Raw genomic sequence first — 21,228 nt, 5'->3', positions numbered from 1 at the left:
AAAACACTCGGCCTTCGGCCTCGTGTTTTTATATGGTCATGAAACTCCTCGGTAACTTATAATATCCTTATATTTTACAAAAGGGGGTACTTTATACCCTATATATTCTACAATGTGATTCCACACCCTTGGACTTTGGACTTGGACTGTGGGATTCCCTTGGACTATTACCATACATATATAGATTATTTAATCTAGAAAGTGTGGTGCCTTACCTTTATTTAAACTTTATTTTTGGCTAAACGTACCGCCTATTGGTTTTTTTTTTTCTGTTTCAGTAGTCAGAATAAGCAGTGCAGAAGGCTGAGCAACTGCAGCAAATATGGAGAATATAGGGAGCTGTAACTATAGCCTCTAGACAAAGTAATACCCAGTTTGTCCTTTTTGAAGGCCTGTTCAAATCCCAGGATTGCAGCCAGCACCACATGTGTGATTAAATCAACTTGGAACTGCAGGTTCTCCATAACTGATTTATGTAGTGTGGTTCCCAAAGTACAGCCCTCACACAGCAAATGACCTATGGCTGACCTTGCATTTATGTCCTTGTGCTATCTGTGTGAGATAAACCACTCAGAGGGGCTCTTCCGCACTCAAGTGGTTTTTAAGATATGGCAGCACTTCAATGGGTGTCTCTTCAGGTAACAGAGCTGCTTCATTTGGCATCAGGGCACCCATGTGCCTCTCTGTGTCCACCAGTACTAAGTAGGGATTTTTCAGCTCATTACAATGATCCAAGTCTGGGATGAAGCCTTGTTTGTAGCTTTGTCACTTGTAATATCACTATTAACCAGCACCAGTATAGGTAATCTCCCTACTAATTCCGGTTCTGCAGCAACAGCCCCCCCATGTTTGCTCATATTCTGTACAGAGAGGCACTGTCTAATAGCAAGAGCAATTTAAGTCTGTAGTGCAGTGTTGTGTGCAGAAGGGCACATTATGTAACAGAACAATTAAGGCTGTGTTTAAAGATAAATATTGCTTAAAAACAGGGTTTCTGTGGGAACAGTGAGTTTTTAGGTTAATATCGAGGGCACATGTTCACACTTGCATTCATGTAAGGGTTTTGGAACACCTTGTCCTCTCACGCTGGCGCGCTGAGGGGTGTGAGTCTGGATCAGGGAGAAGCAACTTGGCACATGGTCTAGTAATGGGGGCAAAGCATGCTCAGCAATTCATAGCAGCCAATTGGCAGCAAGCTTGAACTGGTTTGGTGGTGGTGGTGGGATAATAAAAGCTAGGTTGCGGGAACACAGCCTTTGCCGTGTTGCTGCATAACTTGTTAAATACAAGGTGGCTGATTGGTGGCTGCAACCATATGATGGTTTGGATGGAACAGGTTTTAACACAGATAACACAATATTAATTATAGTTCTACTCATACCAACTGTTTGCTGGAGTGGGGCTGCCCTATAGCATGAGCGGTGGTCTCCAACAAGGCATGGCCACCATTTGCTCCTCTTAAGCGGGCCATAGATGTAAAGATTTTTAAAAGATCTTTTTGTTATTGTGAGACCAAGATTATCTTGAAATGATCGTTAAAATCTACGATTTGTCCATCAACTAAAAAAGACCATTTAGAGCGATATTGTCTAGTTGAAGCCAGGAAAACTGAGGATTGCTGCCTGCTTGGCCCTGCAAACATAGATCGATTTCACTGGGACCAATGAGAATTTTTTAACCTGGCCGATCAATTTTCTGACAGATGTCGGACGAAAAATCCTAAAATGTACGATAGTTCGATTCCCACTAACTTCACGATAATTTGACGGATTGGTTGGATTGCACTAAAATCGGTTGTTCACCAAAGAAAAATCTTTGCGTCTATGAAGACATTTAGGCTAGTGCCGCACGGGGGCTGCTGAAAAACGTGAAAATGCAAAGTCGAGCATTTCAGCCGAGCATGTTTGTGCCGAAAACAACACAATGGCTGTGTCTGTCAGCTCTGCTTAAATTCTATATATGGGCCATGTTGCAGCCCATCAATGTGCTTGTTTATATACAGTACCCTTATTTCTTTTTCTACATTTGTCCTTTTTATTTTCTGTGTTTTTAATACACATGGCTGTAGTTTTGCTTTGCCTTTTTCTGTTGGAAGCACACATTTCAGTGTGCCCCAGTGCTACTTGCCTCTCAGTGAATCACCCCAAGGCCTTCCAACCATAAATAAATAAAGAACGTCCTTACTGTACTGATGGGGACCCTTTAAAAGTGTTAACGCCCTGCTGATTGTATCCTGAGCTGGTGATTGTTCCTGCCCATTGTTTGCGCTATTGTGGGCAGTGCAGTCAGATTCCGCAAGCTGTGTTTGTATTTTCCTCCATCCTGACAAACCTGCTCCAGCCTGTGGCCTTCCCTCGGCCTGCTCGGTAATCACAGTCCCAACGCCTACTTCAAAGATAAAGGGAAAGGGAGGCTTTTTGTTATCCAACCCTTTGTATCAGGGAAGTGCTTTATTACTTGCTGGCTCTGACATCAACTCTCCTTCAATGACTGGGGGGGGGGGGGGGGGTTTACAGATATGCACATTTAACCTGTAGAAAACTGATTAAGTATTATTCCTGCTTAAAGGGATAGTTACCTTTTAATATACGTTTATTTCATAGACTTTTCTATTTCCTTCTGTTGGGTTGGTCTTCACTTCATGTCTTTGAACTATTTTTCTGTCTCTTTCCTGCTTTCCGGCAGCCACAGCCTCATTGTTACTTCTTTATTCCTTATCTTTCAATTCAGGCCCTTTCCTGTTTATCTTCCAGCTTCTGCCTGGTTGCTAGGCTAAATTGGACTCTAGAAACCAAACTGCAGAACAGAAATCCCACTTGTTCAGATACCATAAATAATGAAGAGTGATGTTGAATTTGATATCACTGTACTAATTTTAAGGAACAGTAACATAAAAAAAATTAAAGTGTTTTAAAGTAATACAAATATAATGCAGTGTTGCCCTGCACTGGTAAAACTGCTGTTTGTTTCAATATGAACAATAGTAGTGTTTCTGAAGCAAACAGATCAGTTTTACAAGTGCAGAGCAACAGTACATGATATTTTCATTACTTTAAAACACTTTAATTTTTTCGTGTTGCTGTTTCTTTAAAGGTGAACTACCTCTTAGGCCAAGGGCAGATGGAGCATTGGCTCCGCTGCTCTCAGATTGCATTTTGATTTTCAGGCTGAGAGAAGCTGATCTGCTCCGTGACACATCTCCATTTATTTGAATAAGATCCGGTGGGTACAGTCACACGCAGCAGAATAGAGGTTGGCCCAGATATGAGAAAGCATTTTCAGGCTGACCTCTGCTCCGCTGTGTGTAACTGCACAAAAGCGGATCTTATTCAAATCAATGGAATATGGGGCATGGAGCTGATCCGCTTCACTCAGCCTAAAAAAAAAATATGCAGACTGAGAGCAGCGGAGCCAATGCTCCAGTACAGGTGTGTTGCCCTCATGTGCCAGTTGTTTGGTTGATCTGGTAAGCTCACCCCATGAAAATGTACTTGGGCATAATAATGTTCCTTTTAATATTATTACTGAATGGCTGAGGTGGTTGCTGGGAGCTATAGTTCAGTAGCAACAGCTGGAGGGGTAGTTGTTGCCACACGACTTGTCTCCTGCAATCACATGGTGTTCAGAGCTTAGACCGAGTTCCCAGGGGTGACTGTTGGAAAGTTGGCAGAATAGATCATCTTTCTGGCATCCTCTAAATAATGAAATTCTTCTCTTAAGTAAAGGGGAAGTTTTCCTGCTGTGTAGGCGATACACTGCTAAAGTGACTGCGGAACAGTTGGAATCATCGGTTAAACCCAAGTCCAGTCTTTATTCGTTGTTGGGGCCTTGCCATGTTTATTTAGCTGAAACATGTGCTTCACACGCCAGCACTAATGTAATCGCATGCGGCAACTAGAGATGCACCGAATCCACTATTTTGGATTCGGCCGAATACCGATCCGAATTCTAATTTGCCAAAACCACCTCAGCCATTTTGGCGGGACATAAGGATCCGAATCCGAATCCTGCTGAAAAAGGCCGAATCCCGAACCGAATCCTGGCAACAGATGGGCATTGGCTGTATTCAATATTAAGCATCTTGTTCTTAATACAGGGGAATATCCATACTGGCACTTAGTTAGGGTCTCTCTGTACTGCATATGAACAAATGTTAGGGGCTGTTCCTGCTGGACTGTGCTTAGTGCAGGGGAATAGCTATGCTGCCATACTTTCAGTTTAGTCACGCTTTGTGTCTCTCAAGTGTTAGATTGTAATTGTGCTTATCTGAGGAAATGGACCTTGTTAGTGACCCTATGAGTGGCCCAGAGCTACACAATGCAGAACAGTTATTTTCTGGATCCATCTTCCTTTTATTGTTCTTTGTGTTTCCTCTCTCTCTCATTCTGGCGCATGAAAGCGCAGCCATGTCCTATTCCCGGAACCCTGCGCTTCCTTGGCGAGTGCACCAAGAGAAACCCCCAGAATACTGAGAATCGGTCAGGTTAGAGGGGGTATTTCATGCCACCCTAAAACCAGCCCTGGTGTGAAATCTAAGCATGGCATTAATTTGCTGGATGGAACTAGTAAATGTTTGAATATATTTTCTTTGCAGAAATTTCTGAAGAAACACACTTTAAATGCAAATCATCAGATACATCTTTCACACAAACTGCAAGTATTTGGAAATAGAAGGAAAGTCATGATGAAGAGAAGGGTGTAAGGTAGACCTCAATGCCATAAGGTCTGTGATAGTTGTTCAGTCCTGAGTGACACCTTAATTCCCTTAGCTAGGTTCATGATGAAACCGGGGTCATTTATGGTCTTACAGCAGTTAAAACGGACCTTTTATTGAACATATTATATGTTGCTAATAAAGTGAACTTAGGAACAGAATGTGCTGAGCGCATGACATGCTGGTGCTTAGGGTATGGTACGAATAATTCCACCGGCACACAGGTCTTTAGTTGCAAGCAGGGATAACCCTTGCTAAATTTTTATTTGCGTGATGCAACGTTTCGGGGTGCGTGATGCAACGTGACAAAGGGGATCACCCCGAAACGTTGCATCACGCAAATAAAAATTTAGCAAGGGTTATCCCTGCTTGCAACTAAAGACCTGTGTGCCGGTGGAATTATTCATTCTGGAAGTTTGTGGGTTTCCGAAGCCCTCTCAGCCGGGCACCGGGCAATACACGTTTTGGAGAGCCAGGGTGTGCAAGCTGGTAACTATATTTGTGTCTATAACGCGTAGAGTATGGTACCACTCAGCTCTGTAATGTACTAAGCATGCATTCTAGTACCAGTGCTACCACCTTGGGGTCCAAATGACTTCTGTCATTTCCACTTTTGCTTCCCTCCATACCCAGCTGCTGTTCCATTGGAACCCCCCCCCCAAAGAGAGCTTATCCTTTGGGGTTGATCTGTTCAAGAACATATGGCCGACAGACAGCTGGAGCATGCTGAGAAAGGGTAGTACTTGGCATAGGAATTCCTTGATCGTATCCCTGCCATATAAAATCTTCTAGATTAACGCTCCTTTAACTCGCCGAGTGTACAGAGCAGGAATTTACAGGTGAATGACAAAGCAAGATCAAAGGACGAAGGCGTTCCAATCGCTCATCAGTGGATTGGGCCATTGCACGTACAGGGTGTTTGACCTTTCTTTGGGCCCACAGAGGAGCTGGGGTTGGGACAGTGTAAAGGTGAATTCAGTTGGCTAGCTGCCACTTAATTGCACTCTGTACTACAGGACTTAGGACAGGCAGGTCAGGAGTTTGCCACAGCCATCAGGCCCCCGGCTCTTTGAAGTGAGGTAGAGCACAAGTGAAATTCCTAGAATACTGCACTTCAGAGTGAGACTTCCCAACTGCTGCTCCTGGCTTCTCTCTCTCTGGCTAAAGGCACTGGGATATCTAGCTTGAAAGGGGGGCAACATTGATCCTCTTAATCAGTGTATGTGAAAGGAGAAATCTTCCTTGTGCAAAAGTGCAAAATAAAAGTATTCCAAGATATTCTGTGCGCAAAAGCGGTATCCATATACTGCCATGACCTAAGGGAAACAATATGGCAGCCCCCACCCGAGTTTATAAATTAAAATCTGTCTGATGAAAGAATGTTCTGTGCATGCAGTAACCTCTGCCCCTGTACTGTATAATAGCAAAAGAAGTGGAATATAGGAGCTGCTGATTAAACAATTTGCTAGCTGCTCTTCTCCAAATAGAATTTGTTCCCTTTCAGAGTGACAGTCCGACCAATGCTGCCCATATGCATAGGATCACATTTAACCTTTTTCATGCATTCTTCCTGATTTAACCGTAGCAGAAATCATTTTCCTAGCTACTGGCTGGGGTCATTGGGAAGTGTCCCCCTTGGGACTACTTCGCTTGGAGGTCCCTCCTGTGAATCATTACACGGGTCAGCGCACTCAAGTGCATCAGTGGGTCTAGAGGCTCCGATGGGAAGTTCTGCTAGCTGGAAGGATGTAGGGACAGGAAATATTGGGATTAGAAAACAATTAACATTCCCTGCTGTAAGCCACATTGGGTCACTAACTGCTGGGCTGATACCATAGGAAACATAGTGATGTAGTAAACATGCCTAGCTCTTTCTAGACATACTGTTACACCATTATATCCATAAGAGGAGAGTCTGGGAGAGTCATTTAGAAGCAGAGCTGAACATATTAAAACAGAAGGGTGCAACTTTTGGTTTCCAGATGCAATTTCCACAGAGTGGCTGTGGGATAGCAGGTATAGTTGGGAGAGATGGTACCTATAGTAACAGTGGGATAATAGTCTCTGGGAAGGGACTGTGGCTGTGGGATAGCAGGTATAGTAGGGAGAGATGGGGCCTATAGTAACAGTGGGATAATAGTCTCTGGGAAGGGACTGTGGCTGTGGGATAGCAGGTATAGTAGGGAGAGATGGGGCCTATAGTAACAGTGGGATAATAGTCTCTGGGAAGGGACTGTGGCTGTTGGATAGCAGGTATAGTAGGGAGAGATGGTGCCTATAGTAACAGTGGGATAATAGTCTCTGGGAAGGGATTGTGGCTGTGGGATAGCAGGTATAGTAGGGAGAGATGGGGCCTATAGTAACAGTGGGATAATAGTCTCTGGGAAGGGACTGTGGCTGTTGGATAGCAGGTATAGTAGGGAGAGATGGTGCCTATAGTAACAGTGGGATAATAGTCTCTGGGAAGGGACTGTGGCTGTGGGATAGCAGGTATAGTAGGGAGAGATGGTGCCTATAGTAACAGTGGGATAATAGTCTCTGGGAAGGGACTGTGACTGTAGGATAGCAGGTATAGTAGGGAGAGATGGTGCCTATAGTAACAGTGGGATAATAGTCTCTGGGAAGGGACTGTGGGATAGCAGGTATAGTAGGGAGAGATGGTGTCTATAGTAACAGTGGGATAATAGTCTCTGGGAAGGGACTGTGACTGTAGGATAGCAGGTATAGTAGGGAGAGATCGTGCCTATAGTAACAGTGAGATAATAGTCTCTGGAAAGGGACTGTGGGATAGCAGGTATAGTAGAGAGGGATGGGGCCTATAGTAGCAGTGGGATAATAGTCTTCATTGGGAATTAGTGTTAGGCAATTAAGGATGTGACCTAGGCCTTAGCTTGCTTATATTGGCTATAGTTAGTTGAACTTCCCCTTTAAGATGTATATATTGTTGCCCTGGAGGGCTTTGAACCCATGCCCTAGCCCCTCACATTCCTCTGTTTGCTCCCAATGCTGCTTATTTTCAATAAATTGTTCTCAGTTGACAGGAACGTTGTGTCCAACCCAGGCTCTGCCAGATCTGATTGCTTCCCCAGTCCTGCTAGACAGTTTGGCTTGGGTCCGTATCTGTCGCGCTTCTCAGGAGCGAAGAAACAAATTGTTTTTCCAGCAGAACGACTGGAGACGGTGCAATGGCGCAGTGTGCTCACCGCCTCATAGGCACGCGAAATAGGCTGTGGGTGATGTCCAATAAAGGGATAGTGCCGGCCAGAAAGCAGAGGCTTCGCTTAGACAAAACAATATGGAATAATATTTAGTAAACTACAGTTGTTTTGGATACAGTGTATTAGCTAGCACTGGATTGTATCCGTGTGTCTCTGCCGAAAACACAAATATGTGTACCCCCAGAGCAGAGCGAGTGGCTCCCAAACATTTATCTGAATATCACACCTACAACACTACTGACTGCAGTATTGAGTCACATTTATAGCCAACTGGACATAGGCCTCTGCAGGCAGCAGTGCTGAATATTACATTGGCCCCCAATGTAATTGGTGGGATTTTGTGTGTCCTTGATGTTAGTGCTGCTGGGAAAACAGTTGCCTTTGTACTAACACATACTTTACATACCAAGAAGTAGTAACCTGAGCACTGCACTGTGTGTACAACTGTCCAGCCCCCCTGCACTTTCCCTTTGTTCAGGTTACACAGTAAAATCTGCATTTGCAACCTTTCCCCTTGCTGTATAGATTTCTGAGCTCTGCTGGCACGTTCCAGAGCAGGACTTTCATAAAAATATTAAACATAAGAGCCATGAATATCCTTTCTATCCCTATAAATGGTTCTCAGTGCTGTCATTGGTTATAATCAGTTTAGTGGTCATTTTTGTCAGTGACTCACTGAAACTTGTGTATTCTGATAAAGTACCCCCTTTGCAAAATATGAGGATATTAGAAGTAGGGGTGCACCGAATCCAGGATTCAGTTCGTTATTCAGCCTTTTCAGCAGGATTCAGATTCGGCCGAATCCTTCTGGCCGAACTGAATCCGAATCCTAATTTGCATATGCAAATTAGGGGTGGGGAGGGAAATCACATGACTTTTTGTCACATAACAAGGAAGTAAAAAAATTCTCCCCTTCCCACCCCTAATTTGCATAATTATATTTGCAAATTAGGGTTTGGTATTAGGCCGAATCTTTCGGGTTTGGCCGAATCCAAAATAGATTCAGTGCATCCCTAATTAGAAGTCACCTCGGAGTTCCATGACCTGTATAAAAACACTTGGCCTCGTGCTTTTATATGGTCGTGGAACTCCTCGGAAACTTAGAATATCCTTATATTTTACAAGAGGGTGTACTTTACTCTCTAAATAATGCACCGGGGAAACATAGCACATTCCAATTCCTTAAGTGCACAAAATCAAAGAGCAGAATGGCATTTGCCCATAGGGCTCATGCTTTTATTGGGTTTGTTTGTGAATACTGTACAGCAGACACAAGACGTTATCTTTGATTATTTGTTTGGGTTTCTGGGTGATTTTAGTGCAGTCTATGGCACCAGACAAATATAATATTACAGAGGGGGTTCTAGGAGTTGCAGTTTATCTGGATGGCTGGTAAGTTTGTATTTAAACTGCCCATATGTTTATAGAGAAACTGCCACTGATCTCATTGTTGGGTTCCTTTTTTAAAATATTCCCATCATGCAAGTGTCATGCCAAACCCACAAGTAATTGGCTGCTTACAACTTAATGTGCTAGTAACCATTAGCTATGATCCTACATGAAACCTTAACAGTGATGCCCTGGGGTCGTTCACTCTATTCCCCAGAGAACCTAAGAAAGGCATTACAGGTAGAGTCTTGCAGCGGGTCAGGTACCCGCAGGTTACCCGGAAAACCTACAGTACACTGCGTGTTGCTGGTAGAAGTTTCAGGAGCAGGTATAGACGCGTTCTCCGGGTTTGCGGGGTCGCGGTTCTTCTCAATAGCGAGTTTTACTCCTTTTTTTCTGATCATGCCTACTTCCAATGATGTCACCTCCGGTTTACAATGACAGCACTTCCTGTTTCTTATTGGTCAGCGGATCGGTGTAAGGGAGAATTACCTCCTGCCTCCACGCCGACGCTGCCCTGCTGTCCAAGATGGCGGCGCCCAGTCCTTCCACGAGGTTCTTCCCAGGCGCAGCACTGTGACGCCAGCGCGTTTTCGCCAGCGTCAGAATGGACGCCGGCGCCTAGATGGACGCCAGCGTCGGAACGCCTGCGCAATTACGCCAGCGCAGTGACATCATCACGTTTATCTTTTGGCGCCAATGGAGGCCTATTTAAGGAGCCTAAAGGTCTGCAAACATTGCCCAATTATAGGTTCTACTTTGTGTGTTCCTGGGTGTGCTAGTGTATATTGATTCCTGTTCCTGATCTTGACCCATTGCCTGTTTATCGTTATTGAACTCTTGCCGCCTGAACTGACCTATTTGCCTGGACTTTGACCATTCTTTTGCCTAATCCTATTGTACCGCGAACTGTGCTGAACTTCAGCTTCCTCTTTGGTCCGCTACTCCAGTTTGAGCCTTCAGGCCCTTACAATCGGGTTACGGATAAGGTACTTGCGGGACCAAACGGGTAAGTATGTGGGTGCGGGTTGTCAGTCGCGGGTCGTGTTCGGCTTTAAGAAATTGGTTCTGTTATCCAGAAAGCTCTGAATTAAGGGTTGGCCGTCTTCCATAGACTTTTTAGAAGTATTTCCTTTTACTTTGTATTAATAAAATAGCACCTTGTACAGGTATGGGACCTGTTATCCAGAATGCTCGGGTCCTGGGGCTTACCAGATAACGGATCTACTAGAAGATCATGTAAACACTAAATAAACCCCATGGGCTCGTTGTGCTTTCACTAAGGATTAATTATATCTTAGTTTTGATCAAGTACAAGGTACTGTTTTGTTATTACAGAGAAAAAGGAAGTAATTTCTAAAAATTTGGATAAAATGGAGTCTATGGGAGGCGGTTGTTCCGTAAATCTGAACTTTCTGGATAACTGGTTACCAGATAACAGATCCCATACCTGTACTTGATCCCAACTAAGATATAATTTGTCCTTATTAGATGCAAATCAGCCTATTGGGTTTATTTAATTTTTAAATAATTTTCTAAGTACGAAGATCCAAATTAGGGAACGATGAGTTATCCAGAAAACCATAGGCCCCAAGCATTCTATTTTGTAGGACCCATGCCTGTATTATGGTTTTACTCAGCTGGCATTGCCATGTGGGCATTCCCATTTAGCAACCTCTATCCACTGAGCATGTAATGTGGGGAGTCCACCAGGGAGAAGGAGTGGCCAACAAAACGATAGCATCCCAGTACCACTGAGCATGCAAAATGCCACAGACACTGGCTGTGGGACTGATTGTGAATGGAAAGATGGGGAGTTCTAAAGGAAAGTTTTGAAAGCCTTTATCTTCACCGTTCACTGGTACTGGATGTTCGTAGGATAAGGGTCTGCCTTTCTGCTCCTCATCTTTATCGTGGTTAGTTCCCCTTTAACATTCTGTACACCGTACTTTTGCAGATATAAATACAGCCAGCAGCTGGACCAGTAACCCCTAACCCACAATATCCATCTTGCTCTTGTATAAAGAGAGTTGTCAGTGTGGATTTGTATTTGGAAGTCTGTGGCACAATTCCCAGGAATTTGGTTGGATATTACATACCAGAAGAAAGAATCCACACAGGTGCAGCCTTGCCCTTGAATGTATGGTACTTGCAGGGCCTGCGTTACTCATGAACTCATATTACTGTATGCCCCTCCATCTGAACTACAACTTCCAGCATTGATATTGGCAAATCGGACCTCAAAATGTTTGACCTTTCTCCTGTTTAATCATTGCAGCTGCAACATGAGACAGACAATAATTCACATCCCAGTGATATCACCGGCGCGCTGACACCGCCGGTTAACCGCACATACGCGCGAGATTTGTTGACAAGGCTGCCTTAGCAACGGGGCAAAAAGTCGGTGCCAACACTTGTGTGATTTAATGTGCGGTTAGAAATACAGAATGTATCATGAGCCCCGAGCTGTGACTCATTACAGACTGAACTTCGCTATTTGCTCTCGGATAAGCATGAATCATGTGGTTAAGCAGTATGGCCCCACCCGACTTCAAGTCTTTTCCCTTCTTTTTTTCATTCCGCTCTGTTATTGTACGTTGTCATAAATAGCCGGCAAAGGGATTAACACTGTTAACACGCTTCATCCTAAACAGACCTTGGGCATCAGCGCTAATATCTCAGGGGCTGGGAAGGGAGGTGAATTCTTTATACTAATGCACATGGCCGACACGTACTGCTGTAGAACCTGTGCAAGACTACTGATATGCAATAGGGACACTTTAGTCCAAAAATACGTAATATTGCTGAAAATTTGCCAGATAGTTACTTAATTTGGTCCAGGATTTGGTTCGGGGTTCGGCCTTTTTAGTAGGATTCGGCCAAACAGAATCCTAATTTGCATATGCAAATTAGGGTCGGGGAGGGAAATTGTGACTTTTTGTCACAAAACAAGGAAATAAAAAAATGTTTTCCCCTTCCCACCCCTAATTACCATATGCAAATAAGGGTAAAGTATTCGGCCCAATCTTTCCTGAAGGATTTGGGGGTTCGGCCGAATCCAAAATAGTGGATTGGGTGCATCCCTAATGTATATATGTAAAGATGAATCAAGTGTTTTTATTTTGTAACACAGCATTTTATTTGTAACACAGCATTGTCCGAGGGTTACAATTAAAAAAACTTGATTCATCTTTACAAGAGTGTGCTCCCGTCATTTATGTCACTCAAATTGATCGTGCACCTCATCTTCGAAGGAGACAGAGTGTGCACACCCCAAGTGTGTGTGTGTGTGTGTATATATATATATATATATATATATATATATATATATATATATATATATATATATATATATATATATATATATATCTAGTCTGTTGCTAAATAAATGATGTTTATTTTTTAAGACCTGTGAAGTGCTGATCTTCTTTGCAAGTGTTTTGAGAGGTTTTTGATCGTGCACCCAGGCAAATTTATACGCTTTATCGTGAGTGCCGGCTCCCCGTGGATTTATATATATATCTATCAAGCAATAGTGCACTCCGTTAACTTAGGTAATACCTGGGTGCCAGCACAAATTGTTATGCAATAGAACTTGCGGCACTCATATTTAATTTGTATAAATAAACTGCTGTGTAGACATGGGGGCAGCCATTCAAGCACAGGATACACAGTAGATAACAGATACGTTCTGAAGAATCCCATTGCATACCACAGAGCTTATCTGTTATCTGCTGTGTATCCTGTGCCTTTTCTCCTTTTTCATCTTTGAATGGCTTCTCCCATGGCTACACAGCAGCTTGTTTATATAAACTATAGTAGAGTTTATGAAGCAAACACACCAGTTTTACAAGTGCAGCATGACAGTACATTCTATTGTCATTCCTTTAATACACTTGAAGTTTTTGGTTTCGCTGTTCCTTTAACCTTCCTTCCTGGGACTGGTTGCCCTAATGGTGAGAAATGTAGCCAGCTGCTACTGGTTGACTTTTATTTCAGATGCTGGCATACTCGCTGGGGGCCCGCCTCACTAATGGTTTTTGTTAGGCAAATAAGCCTGGCTTTTCCTGAGGAAGGAAGTCTCGTCTCTATGAATGATTGGTGTCCACACTGAAAAGCAGTTACAGCTGCGGCAGAACTACAACTTCCCCAATCCCAGCACTGGGACTAGTGGAGCTGTGGGGAGTATATTAGAAACAGACATTTAAATAAAGTAGGATGCGGATAGAAGTCTTGTTGTAAGTCTCTGGGGACTGAGGAGCCCTAGGATGCTCCAGCATGTGGCTGAGGAATGCGGTGGAACTGCCCATGCAGGTGTATCACTAAGATAACTCACATCTGAACATAAAGGTGTGGGCTCGATACCTCCCCATTTTGGATGCAGTTTGGGCAGGTGGAATGGCGGGATATCACCTAAAGATAACACGGTCTGATGCCTTACTGCTTATTCACTTCTCTCCCTAGAAAACTCAATGCATAGATATTCCTCTGTAATAGTTCAGCAGGAACTGCCCTCTAAGGTTTCTCATATTCACAGAGAGATGCCAGTATTGGTATTCCACTGTGCTAAACACAATTCTGCAGGGCCCTTATATTTGCTTATAATTGTGTAGAAAAGTAGGCCCGTTAAAGGGGAAATTCTCCTTTGAGCACAAGCCTGTTTACCATAGGATCAATATTTAGGTAGGTGCCTAACTAGAGGAGAGGGTGGCTCCTGGGATATCTTCTGCCTGGGACTCTTTACATCTGTAAGGCCCATGTGCCTAAACTGTAAACATTTGTTTGCATTTTTATAATATTCTTTCACTTAGGGACCTATTGCCCCTTTGCTTTACTTCCTGCTTAATATCTCCTTTGATTATCAGTGGCGTTCCGCATGTCGGGATACGTTCCAGCTCCGGTCGATGAAAATAAGCACTTGCCTTTCCTTTCTTGTGAAAAATACGCAAGCAACAAAATAAAAGTGTCGTCAATGTGGTGACTGGCCTGACCCGCAGCTTCCAGCGAGCTGTGGCCGAGCCGTTGGGATTTCTTGCGCTCAGGGCATGAAAATAAATCCAAGTTTCCATTTTTAGCTCAAACTTAAGTCTTCATTAGAGCAGAGGAAATGACTGCTGGAAACTTTTTTTTTTTTTCCCTTTTCCCCTTTTACATGCAGGAATGTAAGGCAGCTGCACATGCATCTTGGCCGCTCCTGCTTATAGGCCCGAGAGGAAGGAGAGAGATAGACCTGAAGCACAGATTAACCCTTTGCTTAGTGGGGAATATTAGACTGAAATTAGCTGCTTTTGCATGGAGACCGTTTGAAAGCAGAAGCTTGCTTTAAAATTGCAGTTTGCGGTTGGTCTTTATTGTACTGAATCATTTAACTTTTTGCAATTCTCTATCTTGCCTTAGCAACTGTGCAGTGGTTAGGAACTCCCAATAAAAAATACTGTAGGTAGCAGAGGACCTATATAGAGAGAGGAGACAGTACACGGTTGATCAATTAAAAATATTGCTAATGATTTACAATAGGCATAAGGGGGCTTGGGGGTGGCATATGATAGATGGCTAGATAAATGTGCACCTGAAAAAATGGACTTTCGTAGCACCTCCCAGATGTGCTGCTAAGAAAACACTCTATATAATATGTAATAAATGTATCCGTGCCAGCCTGTGTGCCCTTAACCATCTTTTATTTTTCTCTTGTGCCCCCTAGGCCAGCTACCCGACCTGGGAAGACTTTGTCAGCAAAGCAACCAAGCTGCAGTCCCATCTCAAGTGAGTAACATTGCAGTGCTTCTTAATCAGCTGCTTTCTGCGTCATTGTTTTGGGAGTCAGAACCTCCAGAGTAGAGAATATAAACAGCCTGACCGACAATCAATGTATATTAGAAAGTATTTTTTTCATTAAGCAAAATGGTACTTTTAAGTTGACAACCCCTTTGAGGGTTACTTATCTGCTATTTCAAATTCCCTTTCTGCTCTTTGCTTGCTGATCGTGGCCTCCTGTCGTAAGGCTGCTGTAAACCCCAGGTGGGTGAAGGAAATACATATTTGTAAGTATGATAAATAATTGGCTGACTAATATGCTCTGTTATTCTTTAAGGCTATAAATATTTTAGGTGTAGGGGTAGCAGTGCCAGCATCAGATAATTGCAGTGTGCAGTCATTCCATTCCTCATGGCACTGGCTTTGGGCTGCTCCCCGGATTAGTGGAAATGCCCGCGCGGCCCATATAAACAGCTGCTTAGCCTCCACCCATGTTTCCTTTAATTAGGGGCTGTTATTTCATTCAGTGGGCAATAAAATTAGGTGTCAGAACAATTTGGTTAATTACAGACTGGCAGTTGGCGTTGAGAATAGCTTTGCAAGGATGCGGTTGATAAATCAGGCCATCCGTAGAGTTGGAACTCCTGAAATGCCCTAGCCCCATTGTCTGAGATAAATCCCATCAGCCCTTCCTTATTGTCAGGCAATTACATTTAGATTGTCTAGATTTGTTTTTTGTGAGTGGCCTCATGGATTTAAGCTGGGTCCCAGTCTGATCCTGCCTAGGGAATCATATAAGTTAGGACTGTTATTTTTTTTTTATTCTTATAATTAGGGGGAGCAGATCCGCAGCCCATAGTAAAGACCTATTCATGTCACACGATCCCTGTTCCTGACTCACAGCCGTTATATCTAGTTCTGGTCTAGGCAGGAATAGGACCCACAGGCAAGGGTAGCAGGGGGATCCTATAGGTCCAGATTTCCTGTATGCCCTTTAATATAAGAGATAAACAAAAGCAGTGTAATTGTCAGGTTAACATAACGACTGGGTCTCCCATCCCATTGATCTTGCCCTGACATGTAACAGCCTCTCATGAGTCACGTCTGACTGCTTTTTGTCCCCAGGGTAAATCACCAAAAGTCATGTCACTACTGGGAAATAATTCTAGAAGCACTTTTTTTGGTAAGTGTAGCATCCCCTTTGCTGACATGCAATCTTTACACACGGCTTGACTCAATATGCCACTCCTATCCAACCATAAAATGTGAGCTGTTCCCCTGTGCGCCGGGATTATGTGGTCCAACAGGTTTGTGAAGCTGCTGTGCTGTTTAGTGAATATTTTAATAAGGTTTTTTCTCCCATACAGTGACAGGTGCATGTTGTTTAGTCTCGTTCATCTTGCATGCCTTTCCCTTCTTTGTGTCAGTCACTGTTACATGTAAGGCAAGCAGCTCAATTGCTTTCCTGAGTGCCCAGAACATTCCTTCTCTCTCTGTAATTATAGACAGATGGGAGCTGCCATATTGTTTTCCTTAGACAGGTGGGAGCTGCCATATTGTTTTCCATAGGCATTAAAGAATGTGAATCTAGCTTGTCGTGTGTATAGAGCATTGCTTCTCTGTATCTTTACACACATGGATGCCAGTTATTGTGAGAGTTTAGTTTCCATGAAAAGTCTGTCCATTTTTGGGAAACTTGAAAATGCAGCAACCCATGCAGACATTTAGAGAACATACATAACAAAATGCCACGTTAACTCTTCAGTAGCTATGACACACGATTCTATAAACCTTGCGTGACTTTCAGCGACGCTAACGGTTATTGGACAGAGCGGCTGGACGGATCAGCAGTCATTTACGCTCTGCCAAAACCCCCAAATCCCTTGACTGCTCGCAGCCTGCAGCGTCCTGCCTGGGATTAACTGGGAGATGGAAAAACCATTCGGGACGACACAAAGTATTTTTCATTCAGGTTAAACTTTTCTTTGCCGAATTCTGCGTTTATATTTAAAGGAGCGGTGGCACATTAACAAAGGATAAGTACGCCATAAGACTTAATGTTCACCCCCTGTGCTATATAATGTGTGCTATATGCTGCACTAGAGTTCATTATATCAGCACAGTGGTGCAAAGTGAATACAAAGCTCTTACTGCAGAGGTACAAACTTCACCTTAGCACCCAGTGACTCCCATCAGACTAGCATACGAATGCTGCAATAGTTGGCTCTTGCCTTATAAACCCTAATAAGTGTCTAGACAGCAGCAGGACAGACTGAAATCTAACTACATCCCCCACACTCTCACTCATTATCACTGCGGGCAGCTCCTTGCACGACTCTCTGGCTCTGCATTGACAAGTGCTGGATCGGAGCAGCAATGGAATGGACTTATGGCCTTATGATTATTGTCCCTGATATCTGTTCTGTACACAGACCTTGGACTGCTCTTGTTTGCTCTCTGTCTCTAGTCATCTCTATAAACTGGTTATTTATAGGAGTCACAAATCCCTTGCTATTGAGTGATAAAACACGAACAGATCATGCACTAGAGTCTGCGCGGAACCAAGACCTGCAGACCCGCAACCCGCTAACTACCGTCCAACAGGAACTGATGTTGCTGCAAACCGGAAGGGACGTCACCAAAAGTGGGCGAGGACAGAAACGAGTTTCATAAAACTTTAAAAGGAGTAAAATATAGACAATATTACATAAATTTAGATGAGACCCGCAACACGACCCGCAGACCCGTGGGTATACCCGCGCCTGAAAATCCTCTCCTCATTCTGCAGGGTTCCCACTTTTTTGCGGGTAACTCGCGGGTACCCGACCCGCTGCAGGACTCTATCATGTACTGTGGTCTCTCCTGCCCCAATGCAAATATCCATCCAGCTGTGCTGCGGTAACCCCAACACGGTCCTGCGGTTTCTCAGGCCATATACACTAGTGATGTGTAGGTTGGCCTGAAACCCACAAAATATCTTCAAGAGCTCCCTTGCTCTCTCCCTGCCCATGACGTCTTCTGGCCTGTCAATTAATAGATTCACGCCTGCCTAGGGTTGCCAACCGGCCAGTAATTTACCGGCCTAGCCGGTAAAACACCTGGCAAGGCTGGGGCCGGTTTTACAAATTTACCGGCAATGTAGCTGCCGGTAAATTTGTAATAACCTTAAAAAGACCCCTCGGCCCGCCCCCAATCCCCTGTAAACGTAGCTTTTGTCCTCTGTTCGAAGATCTCTGCGCCGTGGCCCCATCCCCTTTTACTTCATAGTCCCGCCCCTTTGGCATCACACCCACCCCCTTTTGTTCCTGCCCCCCACCAGCCTGTAAAAAATTTTGCAAAAGGTGGCAACCCTACGCCTGCCCCACCCCTTTCGCGTCGTCACTGCAGGGCAGGTGCGGATCTATAAATAGAGGGGACCTCAAAAGTCATTGATGCCTAGTTGGCTAGGGGTATGCAAGGACGCCACCATTATTTTTCTGCCTACAGACTCTTAACTGATTGGCTGCTGCAGCGGTAACCAATCGCATTCCTTGAATGGGGCTTGAGATGCCATTGTAGCACATCCAGTAGGGAGTTATATGAGTAGGCCTCCCAAACACACCTTTTGCCATAGGTGTGGCTCCACAGTATGTATACAGTAATGTACACAGTCTCTAATGCTGGAGTTTGCTTTGTAGTCACTCCCGTTAAGTAAATGATATCCCTTGTATATATTTGGTTGTGGATTTCTGTCATAATTGTGCTGTGTATTATAGTAATGGGGAGTGGATATTGCCTTGGCTCACTGCCCCATATAAGCCTTAAAGGAGCAGTAACCCCAAAAAATGAGTGTTTTAAAATAATGAAAATATAATGTAGTGTTTCCCTGTACTGGTAAAATTTGGGTATTTGCCATTCAAAGCTGAAAAAGGAGAAAAGGTACAGGATACACAGCCAATAACAGATAAGCTCTGCAGTATAAAATGGGATTCTTCAAAGCTTATCTATTGTGTATCTGTGCTTGAATGGCTGCCCCCATGGCTACACAGCAGCTTGTTTATATAAACTACAATTGTGTTTCTGGAGCAAATGCACCAGCTTTATCAGGACAGGGCAACAGTAAATTATATTGTCATTCCTTTTAAACACTTAAATATTTTGTGTTACTGTTCCTTTAACCCTTAACAGAGAGGAACATTGTTGTGGTGATGGAAATTAAATACATTTGCTAACATAAATGTCAATAAAGACAGGAGGTTGGTTACCTACAAGTGATCAATGAGGCTTTAGCCAGTCTGCCAATCACTGGGAAGCATTTTAACCTTGGGGGTCTCTGCTTTGTCACCTGTATGATAGTTAAAACTAAGAAAGCAGTTTGTGTATAGATTTGGGTGTTGGTGAGGGGCTGTGGGAGATGGGAAGGTATTGTCAAGAAGGGAACATTTAATGTGTAGCCTTTGGAAATCAGCAGGGTACTGCAAAGCCAGGAATAGGAAAAAATAACAAACAACATGGCGCAACTTGTGAAATAGCTGGCGTGGGACCCCTATTTCCCTGCTTGCCCTAAGTCAAATATTTGAGGTTTGCCGGCATTTCTGCATCTGGATTCTGTGCTTTCTGGCAAGAAAAGATGACCTTTAAATAATATCTTTGATATCGCTCTTAATTGGCCATAAACAAGTGCCCCCCCCCACCCCCAGGGGTGATCAGCATGCAGAGACCTCTTCTGTCATTTAGAATCCATGTGTAGCAGCACTTTCTCATTGATTTCTAAGTTAAACTTTAAACTCGCTGTTATTATGTTCATAAGAACCCCCTGCGGACACAGCATATTTCCCAGCCTGCCAGGGACTTCTGCCAAATTTCCTGTGAATTGGCAACTCCACCCCCACCAACCTGTACAGTATGTTCCCTGAATTTATTGGGTGCTGTGCACAAGGTTGCACCATAGAGATGGTACATCTGCCCCTATGGTCGGCTGTGCAGTAGTTATACCTGCTGCAGGGCGAGTCCAGAACCCTTGCAGTTACCCAGCTGCTTTGAGCTTCTTAGTTGGGCATGACCTGCAGGTCAGTTAGGGTATCAGATCTGTGCCACTTTAACAAAATGCTCTGTTATAAAGATAGCTAGAATCTCAGCCATAAAGCAGGACAGGACTGCTGCTTACAATGGGTATCAGATAGGATCTGTGTCACTGTGACAGAATGCTCTGTTATAAAGATAGCTAAAATCTCAGCCATAAAGCAGGACAGGACTGCTGCTTACAATGTGGATCAGATAGGATCTGTGTCGCTGTGACAGAATGCTCTGTTATAAAGATAGCTAGAATCTCAGCCATAAAGCAGGGCAGCACTGTTGCTTACAATGTCATATTGGATCAGTGCCACTGTGTTTTCTTTTTTAGTATGATTGTATTCATCTAAGGGGCTTCAAGCGTTGCAGAGGTTTTGCTTGTGGCTCCACGTTTGACATGAGACAGTTATGTGTGTGTCACAGGAGCTTACAATCTGAGTACAAACAGAGATAAGTAGAAGCTCTGACTCGCCAGATTTCTTTCTGTTTTGTGTTCTGTTCCCCTTTTATGGCCACAAATCCTCAGGTAGCTGCCTCACACAATGATTTGTATCTGGGGTATGTGTTTTTTTTTTATTATTTCAAATAAAGATATCTGCTAGGGAGTTGCCATAGCAACACAACATTTTTGTTATGCTTCATAGAAACTCTCCTCATATATATATATATATATATATATATATATATATATATATATATATATATATATATATATATATATATATATATATATATATATATATATATATATATATATATATATATATTATATATATATATATATATATATATTATATATATATATATATATATATTATATATATATATATATATATATATATATTATATATATATATATATATATATATATATATATATATATATATATACATATATACATATATACATATATACATACAAGGGCTGCCCAGGCGAGTGCAGAGAGAGAGAGAGAGTGCAGATACATTCTGACACAAGGAGCCCATAAATTATCCTCTGGGGCCCCTGTAACCTGCCACTTATTCGAATAAATAACACTCACATAAACACACTCACAAAGTAGTATTTCAGCAGTGACATAAAGTTTATTGGATTAACAGA

At 43.2% G+C, this 21,228-nt stretch overlaps 1 protein-coding gene across 2 annotated transcripts in view; it reads left to right on the top strand.

Moving 5' to 3' along the window:
* The window catches only part of mtss1.2.L (metastasis suppressor 1, gene 2 L homeolog), a 55,750-nt gene that overhangs the window by 6,866 nt on the left and 27,656 nt on the right, over positions 1-21,228 (top strand). For both annotated transcript variants that reach the window (NM_001093916.1, XM_018234482.2), the window contains 1 exon segment: positions 15,023-15,084. In NM_001093916.1, coding sequence (NP_001087385.1) covers positions 15,023-15,084 — 62 coding nt within the window.

Source organism: Xenopus laevis, chromosome 9_10L (genome assembly GCF_017654675.1).
Source record: "Xenopus laevis strain J_2021 chromosome 9_10L, Xenopus_laevis_v10.1, whole genome shotgun sequence".
NCBI classification, from domain to species: domain Eukaryota; kingdom Metazoa; phylum Chordata; class Amphibia; order Anura; family Pipidae; genus Xenopus; species Xenopus laevis.
The sequence above is the reverse complement of the archived record's forward strand: the minus strand, read 5'-3'. Positions and strand labels throughout refer to the sequence as shown.